The sequence below is a fragment of the Sylvia atricapilla genome, chromosome 3, assembly GCF_009819655.1.
Source record: "Sylvia atricapilla isolate bSylAtr1 chromosome 3, bSylAtr1.pri, whole genome shotgun sequence".
In the NCBI taxonomy this organism is placed as follows: domain Eukaryota; kingdom Metazoa; phylum Chordata; class Aves; order Passeriformes; family Sylviidae; genus Sylvia; species Sylvia atricapilla.
In genome coordinates, this window is record NC_089142.1 from 76,444,750 (window position 1) to 76,467,567 (window position 22,818).

General features: G+C 36.4%; 1 protein-coding gene across 1 annotated transcript in view; it reads left to right on the top strand.

The window, feature by feature from the left end:
- The window catches only part of PRKN (parkin RBR E3 ubiquitin protein ligase), a 674,505-nt gene that overhangs the window by 119,337 nt on the left and 532,350 nt on the right, over window positions 1-22,818 (top strand). The window contains exon 2 of the mRNA XM_066315857.1: window positions 4,445-4,608. Within this exon, the coding sequence (XP_066171954.1) occupies window positions 4,445-4,608 (164 nt within the window). The remainder of the gene's footprint in view (window positions 1-4,444; window positions 4,609-22,818) is intronic.

Below are 22,818 nucleotides of genomic sequence, written 5' to 3' on the forward strand. Positions count from 1 at the left end.
TTCAAAGAACTTTGCACAAACTTGCTTAACCATTTGATTGGGCTTTCATTAACATGTACCAGTTGGTTGTATAATACAAGCCTGACACAACTCTGAGTTATTCCTTTCCAGTCCTGACCTCAGCTTGCAGAGTATCTTCAACTTGTATTTTTCAATTTTTTGTTTCTCTTCAGTCTTTTACTTTACTACTTTTATTTTTTTTTCTGTTCCCCTAGCACCATGAAATAACAATAAAAAGTTATGGAATAAGATTTAGTGCCATCCCCTTATCTTGTGCTCTGTTGGTAATTTCACACACTGCCTATATCCTACTGTTGCATTTCTACAATTTAGGTTGTAGAAATTCTAAGCAGCAGCTGATATTGACTGTGGTTTATAAAAGTGTCCACAAATGTATCTAATATTAATTGAGTGTAAAGATTAAAAGACTAGAACAAAATCTTGTATGACTGAAGATGCAGAAGATATGAAAAAACTCAGATATATGAAAAAAAAAGTTTTATATGTTTTTATTTTATTCACTGAAATAAAAATGCTATTTGGAGCATCTCCCTTCATTCTGTGCCTTGAGAGGTGATACACAGGTGATAGAGGGACTTCCAGAATATTTCTATACTGCTTTATCAGGAGGCAAGGATTTGTCTTGATTCCTTCCTTCTCATGCTTTATTTACCCCTTCTGTGATTTTTTTTTCCTGGTTTTAATCTGTACTAAGCTGGTTAGCTATACTGGATAAATTATTAAACACAGTTTATGTGAAAAAATTAATACTGAGAAGGAATGGATAATACTTTCAAGTGTTAAGGAGTCTAGATGTAGGCTTTTGAGCTAAGAAGAGTTGTGTTCTCAAGTCATGTGCTGAGGCAAAGAGGATCTGATCCTCACAGACAGATATTGTCACAAGATATTTTCCCCCCCCAATTTTAGGAAAATAACATTTCAAAGGTCTACTTGCCTTACCTCAGTAGAAAAAGGGCTTTTAAAAATAATAATAAAAAAGTTTCCCATACTTTACACTGTCTTTAGGTTAAGCTTTTGTGGCATTTTTTTTTCCATAGGAAGAATGGGAATTAGATCCTATTGATTAAGATCAGAAATATGTGCATTCTTTTGCCACAAATGATATGTTAATATTACAGCTTTTCTTTGGTGTGCTGCAAAGCAGGATTGTGCAATTCATTACTTTAGGAAAAAAAAAAAAAAAGAATTGTGTATTTTGTGTCAAAACTAAAAAGGAAATTCATGTTGTGCATGCAGCAATGTAAATCTGTCTACAACTTCCTTTCATTCTTGCCACAGTTCCATTGCTTTGGTTCTCTGTATCAATACTGTCCCTTCACAGTTTGTTCACAGGCAAGGCCTCAGCTTCTCCAGTATTTGGCATTTATCTTCTCCATTAAGAACTAGAAAACCTGTTGGATTAATAACAATGGGGATTAAAGCTTTGGAACTTTTGATACGACTTGCCAAAGATGACAGGCTGCTGAATCCCAGCACTCTGGAATGTGGCTTGTTGAGATTCCAGCAGGGGTCCCTGCCCCCAAGGTTTCTTCCAACCTTCTGAAATTCTGCAACACCCCTACACACCTGCACCGTGTACTTGTGTCTGAGTAACTCTGTTTATTTCTTTTGGATTTCTGCCAGCAGTTTAGGCCTCGGGTAAATTCTCTTATCTCCTGTTAAGTCAATATTTGTTTAAATTCCAGTGGACAAACTTTAAATTCTAAATCTTTTCAACATACATATTTTTGGAAGAGGTCTGGAGTGTTTGCACAACTTTACTTGCTATCTCTTGAATACCGTGTTGTTGTTAAGAATATCAGCTTGGTATTGATTATTTATTGAGGTGAAATTTTAAGGAGAAAATAAGTTTATTTTTCTTAAAAAGACAGCAAATATTATGTTAATGAAATTCTGGTTTTATTCCACAAACTGAAGGTTTGTATTCAATCTTTTTTATGCTCTGTGCAAGTGAGCAAAGGTCTGTTCTGTTCTTTTACATTAAAAAGAGTTGTTGGATAGCAGACTATATAATAGAATAAAAGTGCTTAAGGGCAAAATATTTGTAGTTTAAATTTTTCCAGCAAGCAAAATTGGCATTTTAGCATTTTTTTCTGAGTTCGCTCTTCAGGCTGCTGTGCTGTGAAGTGCCAAATAATGCACTCAAACTCATTTCCCATGTCTGCTTATGGTAAGAATTGTGAGACTGAGTTTCTGATACCTCATACACATTGGGAGGAGAAGAATTGACCTGTAGTAAGTCAATAAAAATAAGTTTATTTGAGAGAAAGATTTGGGATTCTTGATGTCAAACTTGACTTACATTTCCAGTGAGTATGTTTGGTTTATACTGCCTTGAAAAATAAATACATAAATACCATTGAGCAATTAATTTAAATGGTGCTTTTTAAAAACTTCTTTTATCAAGCACTTTCCTTTTACATTTGATTTGCAGTCACTGCATCTGCTGACTTTTTTCTTTTTTCTTTTCATTTTCAATGGCAATAGCATTAGCTTTTGCAAGACTAAATACAGGATTGTGTGTTAGTTATGTGAAGAGCTCTTTGGAGATGCACATGTGTGCATTTTACGTGTGTGTGTGAGCATACCTATGTAAGAGATAGACATAAAATATCATAAATATATGTAGACACGTTTATAGTCACTGTGTAGCATATAAAAAAAGTATAATCCCCATTGATTTAACTATGTATTTTGCTATTGGCATGATAGTTTTATTTACAGATGAGCAGTGTGTGTTCTGGAAAGATGGGAAATGTTCAATTGCCATTGGCTATAACACTTTTCGTCATATATATCCTCCTTTGGTCTCCAAACCCTAATCAAAATTCAAATTCCACTGATTCTTTTGAACAGTCTGAATATACAACTTGCACAGTTATCTCCAGAACACCCTTTAACAGAAATTAAACCCCAAAACTTCAGAAAGCTGCATAACACACTGCAGGGCACCTGCCTTAACACTGCATTGTGCAATCTTACCCTGCATTTTGGTCCATTAAGAGGGTATTTTCAAATACAAACCTCAAAATGTTGCATTTAATTTTATTGGAATATGGTTTTATCCCTTAAAGCAGCATCTGAATTGAAGATGTAAAATTGCAAATACTTACCGCATTGGTGGCTGAGAAAAACAATGGTAGTAACCTCAGCCATATTCAAATGTGCAAAGGATCTGACACCTTTGGAGTCTGGTAGACTGTACATTGGAAAAACAATAAAACTCATATTTTTAGTTTTAAAAATAGCTATTTCTTTAAACTCTATAATGGCTCTTAAGTTTATGCTTGTGTCAGTCAACAGTAATGCAAAGGAGTAACATCTCCAGCTAAAACATTGTAGTGGGAATAGGAAAGAAATCTTTAAAAAGATTGGTTGTTGCAATCAATACCCAGGTAGTTTAGGTGACTGGTATAATTGATATAAATGATTTTTTTTTGAGTTTTGCTAATTCCTTTGCTTCCTGCTTGGAAGGTATTGGTCGAAGCAGTCTACTGGGAATGTGTCTACTGTACATACAACCTCCATGACTGATATGGACGTAATGAGGTTTTTTGGTTTTTGTTTTTGTTTGTTTGTTTGTTTGTTTCATAGGTCTTGGAGTAATTCCCTTTACCAAGGGCTCAACGAGCACATTTCAGGCTCCTTATGAAAAACAGCTCTGCCAGCTGAATGGCAGGAAGCTTATGAGTTTGTTTGCCAGGCTTCTCTGGGTGTATAAACCAGTTGCTGCAGCTCTAAAAATGATATGACTGGTGCAGTAGTGATTTTCTGCACTGAAGGTGGATGCTGACAGGAGTTATGTACTGCAGATATTTTAGTGAACTCTGAAAAGACTGTGCTGTAATACAACACTCCCAGATACAGAATTCTGTGGTTCTGATTTCTTCTAGCGTGTGATTTCCTCTCCATCATTATCTTCTGTAGAATTATATTTGTGGGAAACCAGTCTGTATGACTGTGCTTTACCTTGTAAGAAGGAACTGTTTTCCCTTGTTTAATTTAATATGTTTTGGCTCTAGAGCACACCTCAGTTTCCTGCGTTTATTTGTTATATGTGTTGGGGAGTGCTCAAGGGGCACAGAAAGTGCACGTGCCCTGTGCCTGTGAAGGTTAGGACTGAACTTAAAATCTGCCCAGTTGTGCTGGGCGGCAACTACTTGGACAGCTGCCTAGCTGGGTTTCTTTTGATTCTAAATGCTCTGTGTCATTTCTAATACTGCCAAGAGGAAAGACATGGATTTTATTTATTGGTCCCTAACTATTCCGTTAAGGGGTTAAAAATATGCACTGGAGAATTAATAGCTTTTCTCTGAAAATAGTAAATGCTTCCTGTAATTGAAGAGTAAGCCTCTCACCATCATTCTAGTAGAAACATGTCATGAGAAATCCTCACTTAAAACCATCTTTTGCTCTCGTTCAGTGTTTGTCAGGTTCAACTCCAGCCATGGCTTCCCCGTGGAGGTTGGTTCAGATTCCAGCATCCTCCAGCTGAAGGAGGCAGTTGCCCGGCGACAGGGAGTTCCAGCTGACCAGCTGCGGGTGATTTTTGCAGGGAGGGAGCTCAGCAATGACTTGACACTGCAGGTAAGAATCCCTTGGTAGCTTCTTGCCTGGACTGCTGCCAGCTACACTGCCTCTGCCTCTAATGCTGCCAATCTGATGTTCATGCCTGGGATCTAATAAAATAAATAGTGCCTGGGGATTCCTTGAACTTTACTCCACACTGCTTCATTAATTCTGACCTTCTTAATTATGCATTAAAACAGCAAGCAGGAAGGGTAGGGAAAGAGAGAGAATATGAGAGAGAGAGCACGAGAGAGAGCTGTGCCTAGTGAATAAATGTTTACTGACTACAGAAGCAAGCCATGCACAATTTCTGTATCTGTTCAATTTCTATCTTACTTATTCCATTTGAATCTTAATGAAGAAGGATGTGAATAAATTGCTCTAAATCAGGCTGCACAGTCATCACATTTTGTAGAATTTGTAACCCAATTGTGACCCCTGGAGGATAGCTACATGGCTGCTGCTTCACCGTGTGCTGCTGTGCCTGCACAGGTGTGTGATGCTGGAGGGGTGGTTCCAGATCAGAAAGTCCACAAAAGTGTTCTCCAAACCACTGAACTCATAAATGTGTGAAGCTAAAAGAGGAGCAGGGAGCACAGAAGAGCAGCTCTAAGTAGGTATCTGAATTTCAGCTCCTGAAGGTTAGCAAATCATTCTCTTCAATAAATGCAGAGAGCTGTTTATCTGTAGTAAGCAGTAAGGAGCACTGAAAGATAGGTTCAAGTTTCTCTTTGCTGCTGCTACCAGTGCAGCTGCAGTTGCTTTATGAATAGTTTTGTTTTTCCTGTGTGTACATTTGGCAGTTCACTCGAATAGCCGGGGTTTAGCATAAGATCACATGTTTAAGACAATTGAGAAACTTGGGGAAACCTACTGGCTTTTCAGCAGAGTGCAAATACTGATTTAATGAAATTTCCCTCCTTCATCAGTGGTATCAAAGAGCTGCAGATATAACCTGTAATAGTGCAGGTGATTGCATAAAAGATCCCTCACATGCAGAACTATTTAGATTAATTTCTACTCATATTTCAGACATATTGTTGTACTCAGAATGGCTGCTAAGCCTGAGTACAGAAAGTCACTGCTGTATTGATGACCTATCACTGTTTCTCCTTGGATATGGTATTTGTTGCTTTGCACAGGGCTTTAGGGAGTTCCAGCAGACAAAGGAAGGTGTAGAAATGTGGATTGCTGTCAGTCTCCAGTGTGTCAGCTGTGAATAGTGTTGATGCATACCTGCAGTGTGCTCCACATACATGTGAAACCTATATATATAAGCGTAAGAATAAAAACCAGTCATGTGAGCTGCAGAAGTTGTCAGTTGCCAGTTGCTAGATTGGAGTGTCTGTGTTGTTCCGTCAGAAGCTTCTGAACCACTTTGCTTTTCCTGGCAAGCTGCAGGTGTTGGTATTACTGCCATTTTGTGTCAGCATGAAACACAGATTTTCATCCCAGTTTGACACTTGCAACCAAGTTTGTTTTTGGCTACAACATACAGTCTGTTGCCAAAGTAAATGAAAAACTGTATTCTGGATATACAGACTTCCTGATGATGTAAATTCTTTGTTTGGTCATAATTATCATGTCTAGTCAAGACTTCCTATTATTTAGTAAACTGGATCTAGATTCATTACTTTGACTCTTGGTTTGTAAATCAGATGGGAAATTCAAAACTGTTTCAGATGGTACAATTCACATTTTGCTGCTGTTTCTTTTTTTTTTCCCCTTTAATTATGTATATTTATTTATCTTGGAAATTTTTCAACACAAGAAGAGCTGAGTATTTGAGGTGTTTGGGTTCCTGTGGTAAGCTGTCTGGGTTTTTTTGCATAAGAAGCTAATAAAAACTTGGATGCTAGTGAAATACTAACTGCTGGCATTTATGTTGCATCTGTAGTTTCAGAATTAGCATCACATGAGCAAATTAACTAACTCTTGTTTTCTAGATCTGTGTATTTGGATGCAAAATAAGAAAAATTCTACTCAGCCGATACTTTTAAGTTATTTCATTTTAGAATAGCATACAATTTGTGGTAAAACCATTTTGTCATTCCGTTTTTCATAAATTACTTTTGAACTTATTTGCCCAAGGTGTTGTGGAAGAATCTAGAGGTCAGGAAAAAGAACTGATGGTATTACAGTTATTGAGATTATAGAGAATGTGAGAAAAGCTGCTGTAATTGCAGGAGTATGGGGCAGGGATATAGGAAATACTCCAGGACCTTATTGGTTTCACAGCTCACAGAACAACTAGATTTGGCTTGACAGCTACCTTAGAATCTCAGGCAGCTGATACAAAACATAGCTGAGAATGTGAAAGCTGTGTTTGTTTTCCTCTTTGGAGAGAAGAAAAAAAAAATCTTTATTGGTAGCTGAGACTTGTGAAAAATAAATGAGGCTGGAATGGACAGATGTTAAAGAGAAATTACGATAAGGAAGAAAGTGCCAAGTTGAGATCTTAAATAAGTAATTTGATATCAACAAGAGCAGTAAAAAAATTGTAAGAGGGATGGAAGTAAAATATGTGTGGAGACATTTAGTTTGGTACCACAGATAAGTGTTTTTTCCTTGAAAAAAGAAAGGAAGATTAAGACCCTGATTCCGCTGTGCACAGGGGAGGTCAATATCTTAGCTAGTGACTAAGGGACAAGTAGTGAAATTAGAGCCATGGTAAGCAAAGGTTGGTAATGCCTGGATGAAGAATGAGACCTGCAAATTTGAATCTCATAAGAAGGAATTAGAGCAATAAGCTGATTCCTTGAAGCCTAGCAAACAGTGTCACTTAAGGGTGCTAAACATTCTGAAGAATGATGAAGACCTCTCTGCTGATTACAGTTTGCTTTGAAATGAGTAGAAGTAGCTAATTTATATAGACCCAAAAAATAGGAATTATTTCAAAAAGTTTTCATGAGTACAGAAGAATAGTGGAAAGATTTTCCTGTAGCAGTCCTCAGATGGAAAGAATAGAGCCATACATAGCAGAGTCACCAAGAGAATAAATGGGAGGTAACTGCATATCAGGGGCCTGAGAGTGTTCTAACAGGAGGCAACTGCTTATAGATTGTCATTGCCTCAGAGAATGGCAAAATTAGTTAACAAAGCTTCTGGTAGTAAAGTCTGCAGTATGTATTGATAAGCAGTTTTGCTCAATGCAAGCAATTTGAAACCTACTACTGATAATAGCAGTAGTATTATATTAGTACAGACTTCCTCTTTCATGGAGAACTCAGAGTCCCCTTATGTGAGGGAGCTCTTTGCAAACAGTTTGGAGGAGAGATTCCCTGCCTTGCAGAGCTTATAGTGTAAATGAATAAAGCAGACAAGTGATGTGATGGGAATCAGTAGGTTAGCTTGTACTCAGTCAGTAGCAAAATAGGGATAGAATTAACTCTTGTTTCCCAATTCTGTCCCATTTCTTTTTGACAGTGTTTTCTCTATTAGGTAAACCTAGAAAATGCTGTTCTTTGAAACAGAAAAAGACTAAGCATGTGGTAAGTAGCAGAACTTGTTAGCTTTGTGCTAACAGCTGTGCTCCCCTGAGACAGCTTCTGAGTCAGTGTTAACTTGCATTTGACTGCACCATGGGCTTGAGGCTTGGAGCATAGATTTCACATGAATTTGGTTTTACCTGCATCCATCCATATATGTGCTTGCCTAAAATAATTTATACATACATTCAAGAAACAAAGAAGCACAACTAGAAGTTACTGTTAAATGCTGTAAGCTCATAAACATAGCTGAAAATGAGTAGAAAGGAATGGTACAGCAGCAGTAGCAACATAGATGGGAATCTATGCAGAGGAGGGAAAAGAGAAGGGATTAGGGAATAAGTGGTACTGTCTTTTAGCAGGAAGAGGTACTTGAACAATGGAATATTGCATTTAATCGAAGAAAAATCGAATTTTTGTACGTAAATGTATGGCAACTTTCTTGCTCTCTGAGCACAGCTCAGTACAACAGAGCTTCCAGCAGTTCTTATATTGCCTTCGTTTTACTGAGGGCTCGAAGAAACCAGGTGACAGTGCAAAATGTGTCTCTGACTAGGAAAAAAAGCCCCATAATTACTATGAGGTATTGAATACTAAGATTAGATGGGATGTTTTGACATAGTTTCTGCCTTGTGCTACGATTTTATATATAGGCTACCAAATCACTCACAGAAACTACTTTGATACTCAGCAGTTTTTGGGTTACAGAATACTGTTAAGCCAACATTTGCATACTTAACTGCTGTTTGTAGGGAATTGCCCACAGACATACTGACTGAATCAATCATCGTACGTGAAATTCAAAGAGAAAAAAAATAATTTTCTATGTCTGCATGTTTAAATCGGTATTTTTGGTCAATATTTGATTGATCTGTTGGTCTTTTTTTTCTTGTAAATCTCAAAGAGATGTGTATTGTACTTCCTCAAAACAGCGAAAGCTAGCTGAGTTATACTTAGGTATGTTATAGTAACAAGGAAGTCTAGAGATGCTACAATTGTGTTGCCAGGTAATGTGGATTTGGCTAAATGAGAGCATGGCAGTACTGCTCACTCTTGGTTCTTTTTACAGCTGTAGACTCACTGTGGTAACAGAGATGTGCTGAAAAAATGTTTCCAAGACTTGTGTTGGGCCTCATGACCTTACACACTCACAATGCATGTGGAAAGTACCATAGAGCCATACTTACTGTGATAATAAGTCAGGGCTAGCTTGGGTCCCCAGATGTTTTGTATTGTTACTTTGCAAAGTACTTTCCATATTTCAACATTCCAAAGAATGTTGTAGAGCTCCCTGCTGATTACGGTTCACTTTGGAATGAGGAGAAGTAATTAATTAATATAGACTCAAAAATAGCACTTCTTTCAGAAGGTTGTTGCAAGTACAGAAGAATAGTGGAAAGACCTTCCTGTCAAATTGTGTAAAACTAAAAAGAGGATATATTGCTCATTAACTTTTCTGCCAGATCAAGAGCTAAATGCATTTGTAGATGAGATCTTCAAGCCCCGAAATGCATTTCTATTCTGCTTTTGAATGCATTTGCGTTCTATTCTTTTTATGCTACATTTTTCCTGGAATTAGAAGATGAAAAATATTTAACTATATCTAAATGAGGGGTAAATTATCTTCATGTAGTTTGAAAATTTCAAAAATTGAATGGACCATTTGTGCTGGAGGCTACAGATTGTAATATGACCTTGAAATTTTCTGGCCTCTTCTTAAGATTCTTTTGACATTTCTTAATGTGTTTTTGTTGACCTGCTGATGATTGATTAAACTGTGACAAGGTTTTCTTTGCAAGCTTTCTTCAGTGTGCACTCAGCGCAAATGTGGTCTTAATTTCTATGTGTATCTAGGTGTTGGTGCCTAGATGAGTTCTGTATTGTTTGCAACAGATAAGTCTGGTTCAAGGGTTCCTGGAACAGGGATGTTGCTGACAGTGTTCTTATTGCAGTCTTACTGACTCATAATATTTCAGTATGTGCTACCTTTTAGGTTAATTTCCAAATTTCTAAATGTGAGCTTATTTTGTTTTCCCCTTTGCTGACAGTTGCAGAAGTTTTGAATCTATTGAATTAATTTTTATTCCATGGGTAGTTGTTACTACTTTCTTTATGTGCAAACATGTTCAGGCAACAGATGAATTTTACTTAAAATTCATTTCTCTTAGGCAGTTAAAATTCAATGTATTGAGGCCATTAAGTGAATTTTGTGAAATTCACCTTTGAAAGAGCAGTTGCTTTGTGTGGGTCTGATAGAGAAACTGCTGTACTCTTTGCATGAAATACAGTATGCTGATAAGAAACTCCTCTGGAAAAATACTCTAGCCTTTTTAATACATATATAGCATTTCAGAACAAAATTGTCTTGAAAATTGCCCCGATACTAGCTGCACCTTTTGTTTCCCACCTACATACTTGCATTAGGCAGACACTTGTTGAATCTTTTTCCCTTGTCATGAGTATAACTCAATTAATATGTTTACATTGCTGCCCATTTTATTGTTTGGATCCATCTTTAGGTTGCAGGAGAGAAAATGTGTAAGCAAAAACTTTAAAAAGCTGTAGTTGTTAGAGTGGTGGCAGTGAGTAATAACTTCTATGAGTCTCTAAATCATGACAGTAAAAGAAAGGTCAGCCCACATCTTTCATTCATCACGTTTCTAAATTGCTTTGGTGAAAAATGTTTAGCATACAGAACACCATTACCAAAAACTGAAGCTGAATAAGCAGAAGGTCAGGATAGTAGGGATATTTTCTACCTTCTTCCTTCCTTTCCCTCAAAGGAAAAACATAGTATTCATTTTCTACTAGTTACATTTATAAGGAAGTATCAATAGAGACTATGTACTTTTTGATTCATAACTGAAATAGAACAATAATTTGTAAATATTTGTATTGTCTCAAAAAAAGAAGCAAAAATTAGGATTTGATTGACATTACATAGTGAAATTACTGGATTGGGAAATTGGGACAAGGTATCTGAATTTTTTTTAAACAGTGAAAATGTTGTCTCAGGAAAATAAAATTGTTGAGGGAGACTGGAAGGTGTTAGAAACTTTTTTTAATATCAGGTAGCATACCAAATATACTTCCTCAATAGACAGGTGGGAGGTAGTTCCTTGCCGTTATTTCTTTTGCTTTTGTTTTAATTCTACTTGTCTAAATCTTTACAGCTCCGATTCTCTGAAGTGTCATCTGTAATATGTTTACATCTGTAATTATCAAGGTCACACAGCTGTTTAGTAAACCATTCTGGGTTTCTCTGTTTTCTTGTTCTTTTTCAAGCTTTTTCACTAATTGTAGTTGGAAATGTTGGAGGCAAACCTGAATGCTTCATATCTGGTTACAGATGTGTAACCAGGTCATCATAGATGAACCTCTGTACTGTAGTGGTTGCAGAATTGTGCTTGTGAGGCATGGCTTTTGTGGGTGATGGGAAAAAACATGGAAAAAAAAAAAAAAGAGTTGCATTATGACAGCAAAGACCCCATGAAAGTAAATAAAATTTGTCATCCTAAAGAAAATAACACAGTACAGGCTCAAACAGAAAGAAGACAATTATTTTAGGAGTTATTGAAGCAAAGGTACGTATATAATTCCTTATGCATCCCTTGGAGCAACGCTCAATGCATTTTCAATTCCTAGAAGCTTTCTTATGCACTCTAAAGCCTGTTGAAAAAATGAAAGTAAAGTGAAAAAAACCACAAACCAGTAATAAGGAATAGAGTAGAGCAATGCAATTTTGTTTCCTCATTTAGACTAAATAAAGAAGCAAAAGTACCAGTTCCTCAAATGAATAATTTTCTTCATATACAGACCAGGTTCTTTGACTCCTTTGATTTAGTGAAAAATATACCACTGACTTTCCATGAGCCAGCATTCTTTCTCTCATTTTCCCTCTTACTTATTCTCTTCCCTCTTCTATCTTCCCTTTTTCTCTTACAAACACACAAAATCTTTACTGTCCTGGGAAAGCTTCTCAGGGAGTGTGAAATTATATACCTTCCATCCATCGAGGTTATGGGTGTGGTTCCCATTCCTGTGGAGTCCAGTTTTCAGTGCTGTTCTTGAATGAATTGATCAGTGTATTCATTTCACTTGTACTGCTTTTCTTATCATTAGTTTCCCAAGTTCAAGCCACATCCATTTCTGCTTTTCCTAATCAATTCCAGGACTTTGAAATCCTGTTCCTATCCAACATCTCTTGCCCGTTAAACCAGCTTAGGAAACTTAGTCCTTTCTTACCCAGCCTAAGGAATAATGGGGAGAGAATGACAAAACAAAGTTGTCTTGTGCATCTACTCTATCTGCTAATGAGTGCAGGTTTCTTTCTACCCATGGTTTCTGTCTTTTATTGGGTGATATGCTCCTGTATCATCTGGTGACCTCCTTGTTTCCTAATCTCCTTGTATGCAACCAAGATATCTATGTGTGATAATGAATAAAAGTTCATCACGTTATTTTAGGTAATTTTGGAAAGGTGTTTAAATGTTGGCAGATTTGGTTGATGAGGTTACACTTCTCATGAAGAAATGTAAAAAAATCCCTAGTTTCCAGTTTTATGGTAGAATTAATACATAAAAAAGATACCAATAATGAAACATCTTTAAACTGCAAAAACATTTCTAATACAGTTTTTCGCTATTAACTATTTGACATAAAGCAGTGTGATGGAAGGATATAAAAGTTTTATTGTCATATATTTGGTGTGCGTGATATACCAGAGCTCTGACTTCATGATTTGTTTCTTATGCAGCTCATCTCAAATTATCCTATAAAATATTTGTATTATACTACCTTGCCATCTTTAACATAGTAATCTATTCATTTGTATCTTTCATGGTATGCAGCAAATTTTGTCGACAAAACAAATAAATGTATGCAAGTGTGTTTAAGGATCGAAAATAGTAGCTGCTCACCTCTTTAACCAGTATCATATAACCTTTATTCCTGCCTTATTTTCATTACCCTAGAAGGTAATTTTGAGTCTTTGTTTACTATTAATCTTGCAGCAGTGTGTTTATTGCTACAGTTTAAGCACATCTAATTTAAAGTGTCAGAGCTTCAGGAAAGGAAGAAACAATCCAATTTTAAAGCATTTTAATGTTTCTACTGTCAGAATCTTATAACAAAAATGTCTCAAAGAGCATAAATGGCAAAAATAAGTTAAAGTGACCAGTTGAATATGTATCATTAGAAACATTTTCTTTAGGAAAGTGACTCTTCTTCTTTATAAATAATGAAAACTGCAATGCCTTTCTTCTGAATGTACTAAGATGTTAAGCTTTATAATACTAGTGTAATTTTTGTTTCTGGTCACTAAGTAGTAGTAGTAGAAACTTCTGTTAGCTTTCTAAAAATATTTTTTTTTTCTGCTATGACAAATAAAGAAAGTGAGGGAGTGGTCTAACAATGCAACACAGTAACAAGAAGAAGAAAGGATACATGAACAATTATATGCCATACTGAGTATCAGAAGTCTAGAAGAATTGTGGGAATTTCAGATAAAAAGGTTTCAGGTAGACCTGGATGGTTTGACAAAAAAGATTATGCTTATTTGTAGGGTATTTAGTAAAATGTGATGGTGATGAGCAGCCGAAGAAAAAATATTGTATGGCAGTGCTCATGAAGTATCTGAATTTGTCCTACCAGGCAGGAAAGCAAGAGATAAGAAGAAGGGTGTGATATGCTACAGATGACTGCAAAAGCATGGAAACCTAAGGAACTGAATTGCAAAAATATGTGAATTAATATCAGCCATTAGTTACCTCATACCTAAAACAAAACAAACCAGTAAATTTTCAATGGGTTAATGTCATTTGCCCTGTAAGGCTGTTTGTGGAGGATATAAAGAAGTGCATTTAAGGTCTGATACCTAAAATAGTAGAGATGAGTAGAGTAGAGATTAGTAGATCACTTTTAAAAGAGGTGTGATTACATTACAGAAATCAACCTTATGTGGTAGTAGACCCAACTGAGTTGGATCATCAGAATCAAATTATTCTTTAAGCCTATCATCAGATAAGATTAAACACTTTTCCCTTGAAAAATAGTAATATTTTAAAAAACTAAAAATATTATAAATTTATTCTGTACCTTTTTAAAGAAATTAAAATAAAAATCCAAATTGAAGAGCAGTAATCCATGCAGGTCTATTGTCTAGGAAACCAATTTACAAAATGCTCCAGCTCATTTACCTGACTTGGGCTATGCAGTGAATGCATTACCTACAACAGTAAGTTGAAACAAAATATTAAACTTGCTCAGCATACCTAATACTTATTAGCATTTTTATTGAAGGTAGATACTGGGAATTGTTATCCAATAATCCATCAAGGCAACTGAAGAGTTATGTAGTGCCGAAGTGCGTGCAATTCTAAATACGTCATGGGAAACCAGATCTGAGGAGGTTGAACTGGTAGCCATTGATTTGGTGGGATATATTTTCAACCAGAAATGCTGGCCATATAAGCACCATTCAGCCAAGCAAATATTTAGCCTTATTATGAATTAGACCTATGAGTTCTGATTTCAGAAGAGTGGAGAAACTCCACATAGCAGTGTCAGTACCTACACTATACACTTGCAATGATTTGTGCACTTGCTTTTCAGAGGACTGTAAATGCCATTCTGTGAATGCCATCCTTTATCACTGCAGAGGTAATAAAAACAGCATCCCCAGAAGTGTTCATTTCCGATGGAATTCATTGCTGATCTCATCTCCTTAAGTGAATGCAAATGAAAGCTTTCTCTCGTGTTTTTCTAAAGGATTGATGAATTTCTGACTCGTGAGCAATGCTCAGTGTCAGTCTCCAGAAACAAATGGAGGAAGATTGACATAGAATGGGTTCATGCCTCAAGTAGCCACAGGATTTAATCTCCTTGCATCTCTGGGTGCATATGTGTCAGTCATAAAGCAATCTTTGAATTACTTATCTCCTGACATAATTCAAATATCTCAGAAGTATTATTTTCCTATTAAAAAGAAGGATTGGCTTTGCAAGGCCCCAGTGGGCTATAGAAAATATTGAAAAAATTGTTGTCAATAAATAAATGAAATATAGACCTGGAGAGAGAGTTCATTTTGTTCACATTTATGGAAACTTCCATACATTCTGTTGTTTCACTGCATTAGAGACATGCTACTTCCGTTGTAATGTAATTTAGTGTGATGGATTGTGTATTTGTATGTAAAACTAAAAATTGAATTTTTCTAGCAGCAGAGAACAGTAACAGCCCTGCAGGGTATACACCAGCTCACTAGTTAGGCCACTACCTGCCCTTTTAAAGTTGCACTGTACTGGAGGCTATTAGTCAACACCAGGGTTTTAGTGCTGATTACATAAGAGAAGTTACATTAAAGTAAAAAAAAAAAGTATTTGTGAGGGAAATAACCATTCCTAAAGTGAGAGAAGGATCAGGTTTGCTTTGGAGGCTTGTTTTGCTATTGCCCACTTTGAAATATCTTTGTGATAGGTTTGTTTGGTGCCTTTTGAAATTGTCAGCATGCCAGTGCCTTTTTAAAGGATGCATGCTGGGGACAGCACAAGAGGTCCTGTTGCTGAAAAATTTTGTGTCATGTTCTGACTTCACTACCCTGCAGGAAGGAGGCCGAACTGTGCTTTTTAGTGCCCGTATAACTCGGTAGTCCTCATAGTTCTGTAACTTTGTTGTTGAAGACTGCTTGTATTTTATTGAGGAAAATGGTATTTAAAGATAGCATGACTTATTTGACTTTTAAGCTGGAAGCTTCCTGCAAAAGAAAAAAATTGTGACATTCACTTATATTTCTCATAGAAATGTTTTTATACTAATTATTTTTGACTGGTTTTTTTTGTATTAGTAATTTATATCCATGTGATTTGATTTTATTGGAATGCATTAATTAAATTGCAGCCACTCATTCTGGAATGTGGACTGCTGATTTTGAGCTGAAAGAGGTGCTACAACCCTGCTGCTACGGGTCCAAGTGACTTACAATGTGACCTGCCAATATTGCTGCTTTAGAATTTAAGTCTTTTCTTATGTAGACCAAGAGGCTCTTTCCAGTTCTTCTTGGTGTAGTGAATGTACACGCACTGTGTAAGAAGTACTCTTTCTGCACACCCTGCTTTATTTACTTCTGATTAAAACATTTTGTTTGTTGTTTTTGCTGTTTTCAATTGAGTTTGCTGTAGTCAATATTTTCTCCAATGCAGAGTTTCAGGTTGATGATCTGAGATCTCACAGACCAGCTTTTTTCAGACTTCCTATCCTGAGGCTGAAAACGTATGAGTCAAACTTGCAATCCTTTTTATCAAACTTCCATTTAAACTTCTGGGCTTTGAAGTTTTTGTTAGCTCTATGCTTTACATCTTCTTCAATTTATTTGCTTTTATGTAAGAAAGGTCAAAAGCTACATGTAAAGGAATGTTTGCATTTTGAACTGAGCGCAGAATAACCATGCTGCTACATTTTCCTTCTGCCTAGAGCAGTCTTCCTTTTAGTTCACTGGAAAGATGTGCATTTGCTTATGCAATATGTGGCTGGATAATACATAAAGCTTGCTCCCAGTTAATTTTCGACTGTTGGTTTGGAAACAACAGAACTGGAAGGCAAAGGCATATGTTAATGATGAACACATAATTTAGGATGCCCATGAGGTGACCCTGCCTTAGCAGTGGAGCTGGACTAGATCCCCAAAGGTTCCTTCCAACTCTAACAATTCTGTGATTGCTTGAAATTGGTTTTTAAAAAACAAACAAACAAAGACCTTTTTCTTATCATTGCAAAAAAAAAACCCACAAAAACAACTCCCCATTTTTGTTAGTTTTAGAATTTAAACTTACTTTTGAATCTCTGCCATAGTCTGTAACTCATTATTCTTAACTCCATTCTGTATTTCCTGTCTGCTCTAACCCATGAGCACAGAAGATTTCCTCAGATGAATAACCATGGGTTTGTTACTTGTACAATAAGAAAACTCTCTGAAAAGATCTTACTGCAGAGTGATGCAGAAAAGTACAGTGACATAGTTTTGTAGGATAATGATTTCACTTCAACTGTAGCTTGGTTACAGTTTCATATCACTGTTGAAGGTGGTAGCCCTTTATAGTTTCCTTTGGAGGGTGTCATGCTTTCAGAATTATGTATATGTATGTCCAGAGAGTACATATAATTTTCTGAGCTTTTTAGTGAGTGGTTCATTTGTGGTTTGGGTTTTAGGAAAATGTATTGAATTTCATAATCATAGGCCGCTTTTTTGGTCCTATGTAGGCTGCATGTGTTGAATGTAGAGTTGTGTGTATATATATATCTATATGTACACATATGACTTTCTACTCTTTCTAGCTCCCAGTAGAAAGTTCACCCCCAAGCCACTGTTTCATTTGCCCTGTTGTAGGTATTTGAAAGATTTAGGAGGGAACTTGAATTGCAAGTTATTAATATTTACTGCTGGTTTTATTCACAGTAAGTATACATCTTAGCTGCATCCCATACGTATTTTTCGGATTTTGAATAATGTGGAGATTTGCATCAGGGTTGATAAAATGCTTTCCAAAATGGTTAAACATGTGGTGCAAGTAGGACATTTCCTATTATTATTCATTAAATATTCTGATTCTTAAGGCTTTTTATATATTACAGGTTCTGGTAATAGAAAGCCTAGTTGTTTCAATTTCTTTTCATGCTTCAGAAACTAATGGTATTCAAATTGTAGGTGAACAGAAAAACCTGAAGTCATTAGGTAGGAGTTGCATTGCTTTAGATTGGAAGCAATCATTTCCCCATCCTTTCGTTTTATGCTGGTTTTCAATTGACAACAGTTTTCAAGAGGAGAAGACATGGAATCAAGCTGTAGAATATAATACCCTGTCTTTTTCCTAGGGTTTGCCACGTAACTGAGCACCAAATGAACACAATCTCTGAATTTTCCAGGCATAAATAATGTGGACCTTATCAGGGAACAGCTATATTTGCTCAAATATTTCTTTCAAATATGGTTTTAACAGAAAAGAGCCATAGTTCAAAATAAGTGTATTCAGATAGAGAACTATTTAGGAATATGTGAAATTGAAAGTGCTTAACACCTGAGACATGAGGCAGTTCACGCTTCTGTCATACCAAAACAGCAGCAGAAAGACATCATGTCACAGTGACATGTCCTTTCCATGCTCTGGAAAGCCCCAGAATCTCTAAGAGATACATTTTATGGAGATAATTTTTGGTATATATGCAGAGGGAAGAAACCTCAAGGCACACCCCGATTTACCCCATTTTTTTTCCTAGAGTGGTTGTCTTGCAATGTGAGGTAACAGCTGATAGTAGTATATTTTCCCTCCTAACTACAAGCATAAAATTCAAAACCAATTTTAGTTTAGTGAACTTTAAATAGCTTTAAATAGAATTGAACTGGCAAAAATGTGTGCTTATTTAGCTTGAAACATCCTTTTTTTCCCCCCCCAAATAAAACTCCAATTAATTGATCATTTCTGGATGTAAAAAGTGTCATTTTAGCAAATTTCAGGGTATTACAGGCTAATACTATTTTAGCATGTTTTGCTACAAATTTCTGATGCATAAGAACTGAGACTTGGTAAATGCTGGGAAAAGACTAGTTCATAAAATAGTGAAATTTATGAAATATAAATAAGATTGGTATGCCTCTGTTACAAACGAACAAATATACAATTTTTTTTGCCACATGTTTGTCGCTAATTCTTTCCTAAACCAATGAACATCAGCTAAAATGCTGGCCTCAGTCACTTGTTTCATAATCCAACCACCCTCCACGCAAAGACACTTCAGTTGCTCATACTGGTTTCTATCTTCATTTTCAGCATGTGATGTATTACTGTTCACTTAGTTACTAGTTTACTGAACTTAATTTCAATGACCTTATTAATTTCAAACAAATATTGTCTCACCTTCCTCTTGGCAGAATACCTACATACTTTACACCCTTTATTTTACTTCTCCCTGTGTTGGAAGTGTTGGGTGACTTTTTTTCTCAATTCATAGACAAGAGGAAATATAAAAAACATACAGACTTTAGGAAGCCTTTGAAGAGCCTCTTAAATCCTCAGGATAATTGCAACATCTATAGTAATATTATGTTCTGTTGCAAAATACATGCAATAAGTTTTATCTGGATGTTATCTTTTCAGATAAAGGTACGTCATTCATTGTGAAAATTTTGTTATTTCTTTTCAGGTTAGGTAACAGTGACCTTCATGTCAAAATATTGAAGTGTCTTTTTGGATATAGCTGAAAAGTCCTGCTTATTCTTTCTGAAAATATTCAGAGTTTATTTTGTAAATATCTCACAGTCACTGAACACATCTGGCATTTTCTCCATTGGGTATTTCTCTGCATAAAGAAAAAATGTCATATTTTTTTTAAATTCTGCTGCCATCCTTGGGCTGTTAAGTATTTCAAGAAAAGAAATATTTACTTGGATATTAATTGGTATTTGGATGTGATTGAAAGTCAATGGAATTTAGTAGGTAGCACACTTAACTGCTGCCATGTGCTACATGGATAGTCCTCTTTCATTATAAGGAACTGTTGTTGGCTTGTCTCACTTTTGAGGTGGTTGAAGCATAACTGTAACACCTTAATTAAAAAAAAAAAATATCATGTGAGAACTTGACTTGCTATTAGCATATTTGGTAGATGTTTTTTCTGAGTAGAGGGATTTTGAGGCAGTATTATCAAAATATGAATCTTAGAGCAAGCTACCAAAGCTAAGAGTCTGGGGGAAAGACCACACTAGCCTTGAATTTAAAGTGATGCAAAGGATGGAAGATAATTGAAATTCACACTCTCTCCTGTGATCCCACTCTTTTTCTTTGTCAAATCTGGAGAAAAAAAAAGAAAAAAAAATCCTATGCTGCAGCATTTCCTGAGAGGATCATGTGTAGCTATCTGCTTACTTCAGACACTTATGGGGCATATAGTGATTGCTCTTAAAATTTGCCCTCTGCTAATTAAAAAGAAATAAAGAAGAATATTATTTTGATATTCATTAATGGAAAGCATTTCCTTTATCCAGTATTAAAGTCTAAGTTCCTAAGTAATTTCTCTTCAGAGATTGTTCTCTTTGCAATCAATAGAAGGAAGAAAGGAAAACAGCAATTAAAAAAGTATTCTTCAGAATTTAATCCCCAGGCCCAGCAAGATAAAACAGGAGTTAAAATTTTAGTAAATTAACAAGTGTTCTTGTTCTTTTAAGTAGGTAAGTAAACACAAGAGTTAGATATAGGCTAAGATGATTTGTTGTAACTACACTGGAGACTCTTTGACCCACTTCAGCAGTTTGCTCTTAAAAATTCCTTGACTGAGCTCTGGTCTCTGTAGCTCATGTTGCCTCTTTTTTGTGGGCCCTCATTCCCCAGGCCTGCCTTGGCAGATGGTTTCATTCTCTGCTGTCTCTCTTCCCCTACTTTGACTTGGTCAATCAACACTTGCTGTTCTTATGCTCTCACAGTTCTGGTCCCTGCAGTTTGTAGATATCTGCCAAATACTTTACCAGTTTTACCAGGTCACAATGAATATGTTTATATTATGTAATTGTGAAATTGCTTACTTTATTCAATTCAGCATAAACTATCCCTCATTAGACAATCATTAGAAAGTACATATAATTTTTTAGTTTAAGTGCTAAACGTCTTTCTGTAACAGTGTTGGCTATCGTTTGTATGACATAATGTGGTTATTTAGTCTGTGCTTTCTAATAACAGGCATTACCACTGATTAGTATCAATTATATCTTCATTATTAGCAAATATCAGGGAATATAAACGTATTCCTTAGTGTTTCCCAGTAAAACACATTCTAATGCATGCAAAAACACTGTTATACAAAGCACTTACAATTTCCAAATATGTTTTTAGCTAAACATCTTTTGGTGATATATCTGATTATTTTTACAGTGAGTTTCCATACCATGCAAGGTTCTGGTGTTACACATGGAACTCTCCAGTTCAGAAGACGTGTTATCACTCAGGCTGGCACACACTTAGGGGTCTTGCTGATTTCAAGGGCTAGCACTCCTTGTTTACAGTGTGACTCCAGAATGCAGTGGGTGTCACTCAGCATCTTCACATGTTGAGAGCATAGAGCAGCATCCTGCTTTTTCCAGAGCAGTTAGAACTCTCTCAATGAACAAACAGCTTAATGATGTCTACAGCTACAAGCTGAGTATTTGGGTTAGGTGAGAGGATAGAGGCCACTGTGTCCTGTTACTGAGGTACTACAGTTAGGAGCTCCAGGAATGCTGCCAATGGATAAACTTCAGCTTCAGAAACAGCAGATGAAGAAACAGCCACTGGAAAATTGCCAGCCTACTTCTCAGACTATTCCAATTTGAATTGTCCTGTGTTTTAGATTTATGCTAAATACAGGGTTAATATTATAGAGATGTTTCTGTTATTTTTGAGCAGGGATTACTCAGAGTCAAGGCCTTCTCTGCTTTTCTGCCACATTGGCTGGGGAAGTTTGGGTGCATGGCAGGTTGGGAGGAGACACAGCCAACCCACCAGGGTGAGTGACTCAAACTGACCAAAGGGATGTTCCAGATCATATGGCATCATGCTCAGTGTATGAAGTGAGGGACTCTTGGACTGATGGCTACTTCCAAGTAGCCATGGTATGTAATGGAGCCCTGATCTCCTGGAGCACCTGTTTATAGGAGATACTCATACAAGGACCTGCCAGTGAAGTAGGCTTTCATGAGAGAGATTCTTGGAAAGCAGCTGGGAACAGGAGAGCTGATAGATTCTGTGTAAGCCCTGCTCAGCAATAATAAAAGCATCTCTGTGCTATTAACTCTGTGTTTCATCCAAAACTCAGGACAAATTGGAATAGTCTAGAAAGTAGGCTGGCCATTTTCCAGCTGTATCTAGATGCCTTGTATACGTGGAGAATTTATTATTTTTTTAAGACTAAGATCCTTTGAGGATTTGTTTGGAGGGTGTTCTTCTGTGCATTTCTTCCCTGCCCTGGTAATAAGAGACCCAGTTCTGCTGTGGCACATTCATCTGTTCCTTACATCGTTAATGTACCAGCTGTTTGAATCTATGGTCATGACCTCCAGCAGGATAGGAGGAGAAAGCCTTTGCTCCTAGGTGATCTTTCAAATACTTCCCTCCCTGCTGCCTTCTCTGTTTTGTTTTTCATCAGAGGTTCTCTATTACAGTCTCTTTTAGAGCCCCAGAGTGTTATTAGAATTTCATTTATGTTTGGAAATTATTTGACAGTTTATTTGTTTTCCAAAGATGTTATTTAAGGTACCAGAAAAGTTCGCTTTTCATTTGTGGACCGAAGAATCTCTTCTGGAAGGTTTCTGTTCACATATCTAATTCAAGAAATACTTTACCCATGGGTGATAGTTTCCTGTCTAAGTGTTCTAAAAAATAGTTGTAAAGCTACAAAGATTGTTCTGTTTGTGGCTACCATACCTCTTTGTGTGGTGTTTTAGCAGAAGGGGGGATTATTTTTTTCAGAAGCATTTTCTCTAGAGCTGCAGAGCTGGTACTGGGATTTTTACACTCAGGGAAGTCTAAAGCAGAGAAAGGTTGCAGCATACCCTGTCTTTTTATTTCAGTGAAAACTGAACACGGAGAGCAGTACCAAAAAGGTTAAAAGAAAAGTTTAACCTGCAAGGTTAAAGGAAAGTATGTACAGAGTAAATAAAAATGCAATTAAAAAACCATAAATACATGCGCAGAGTAAGTGATAAACCAACCTTCCTTTATTC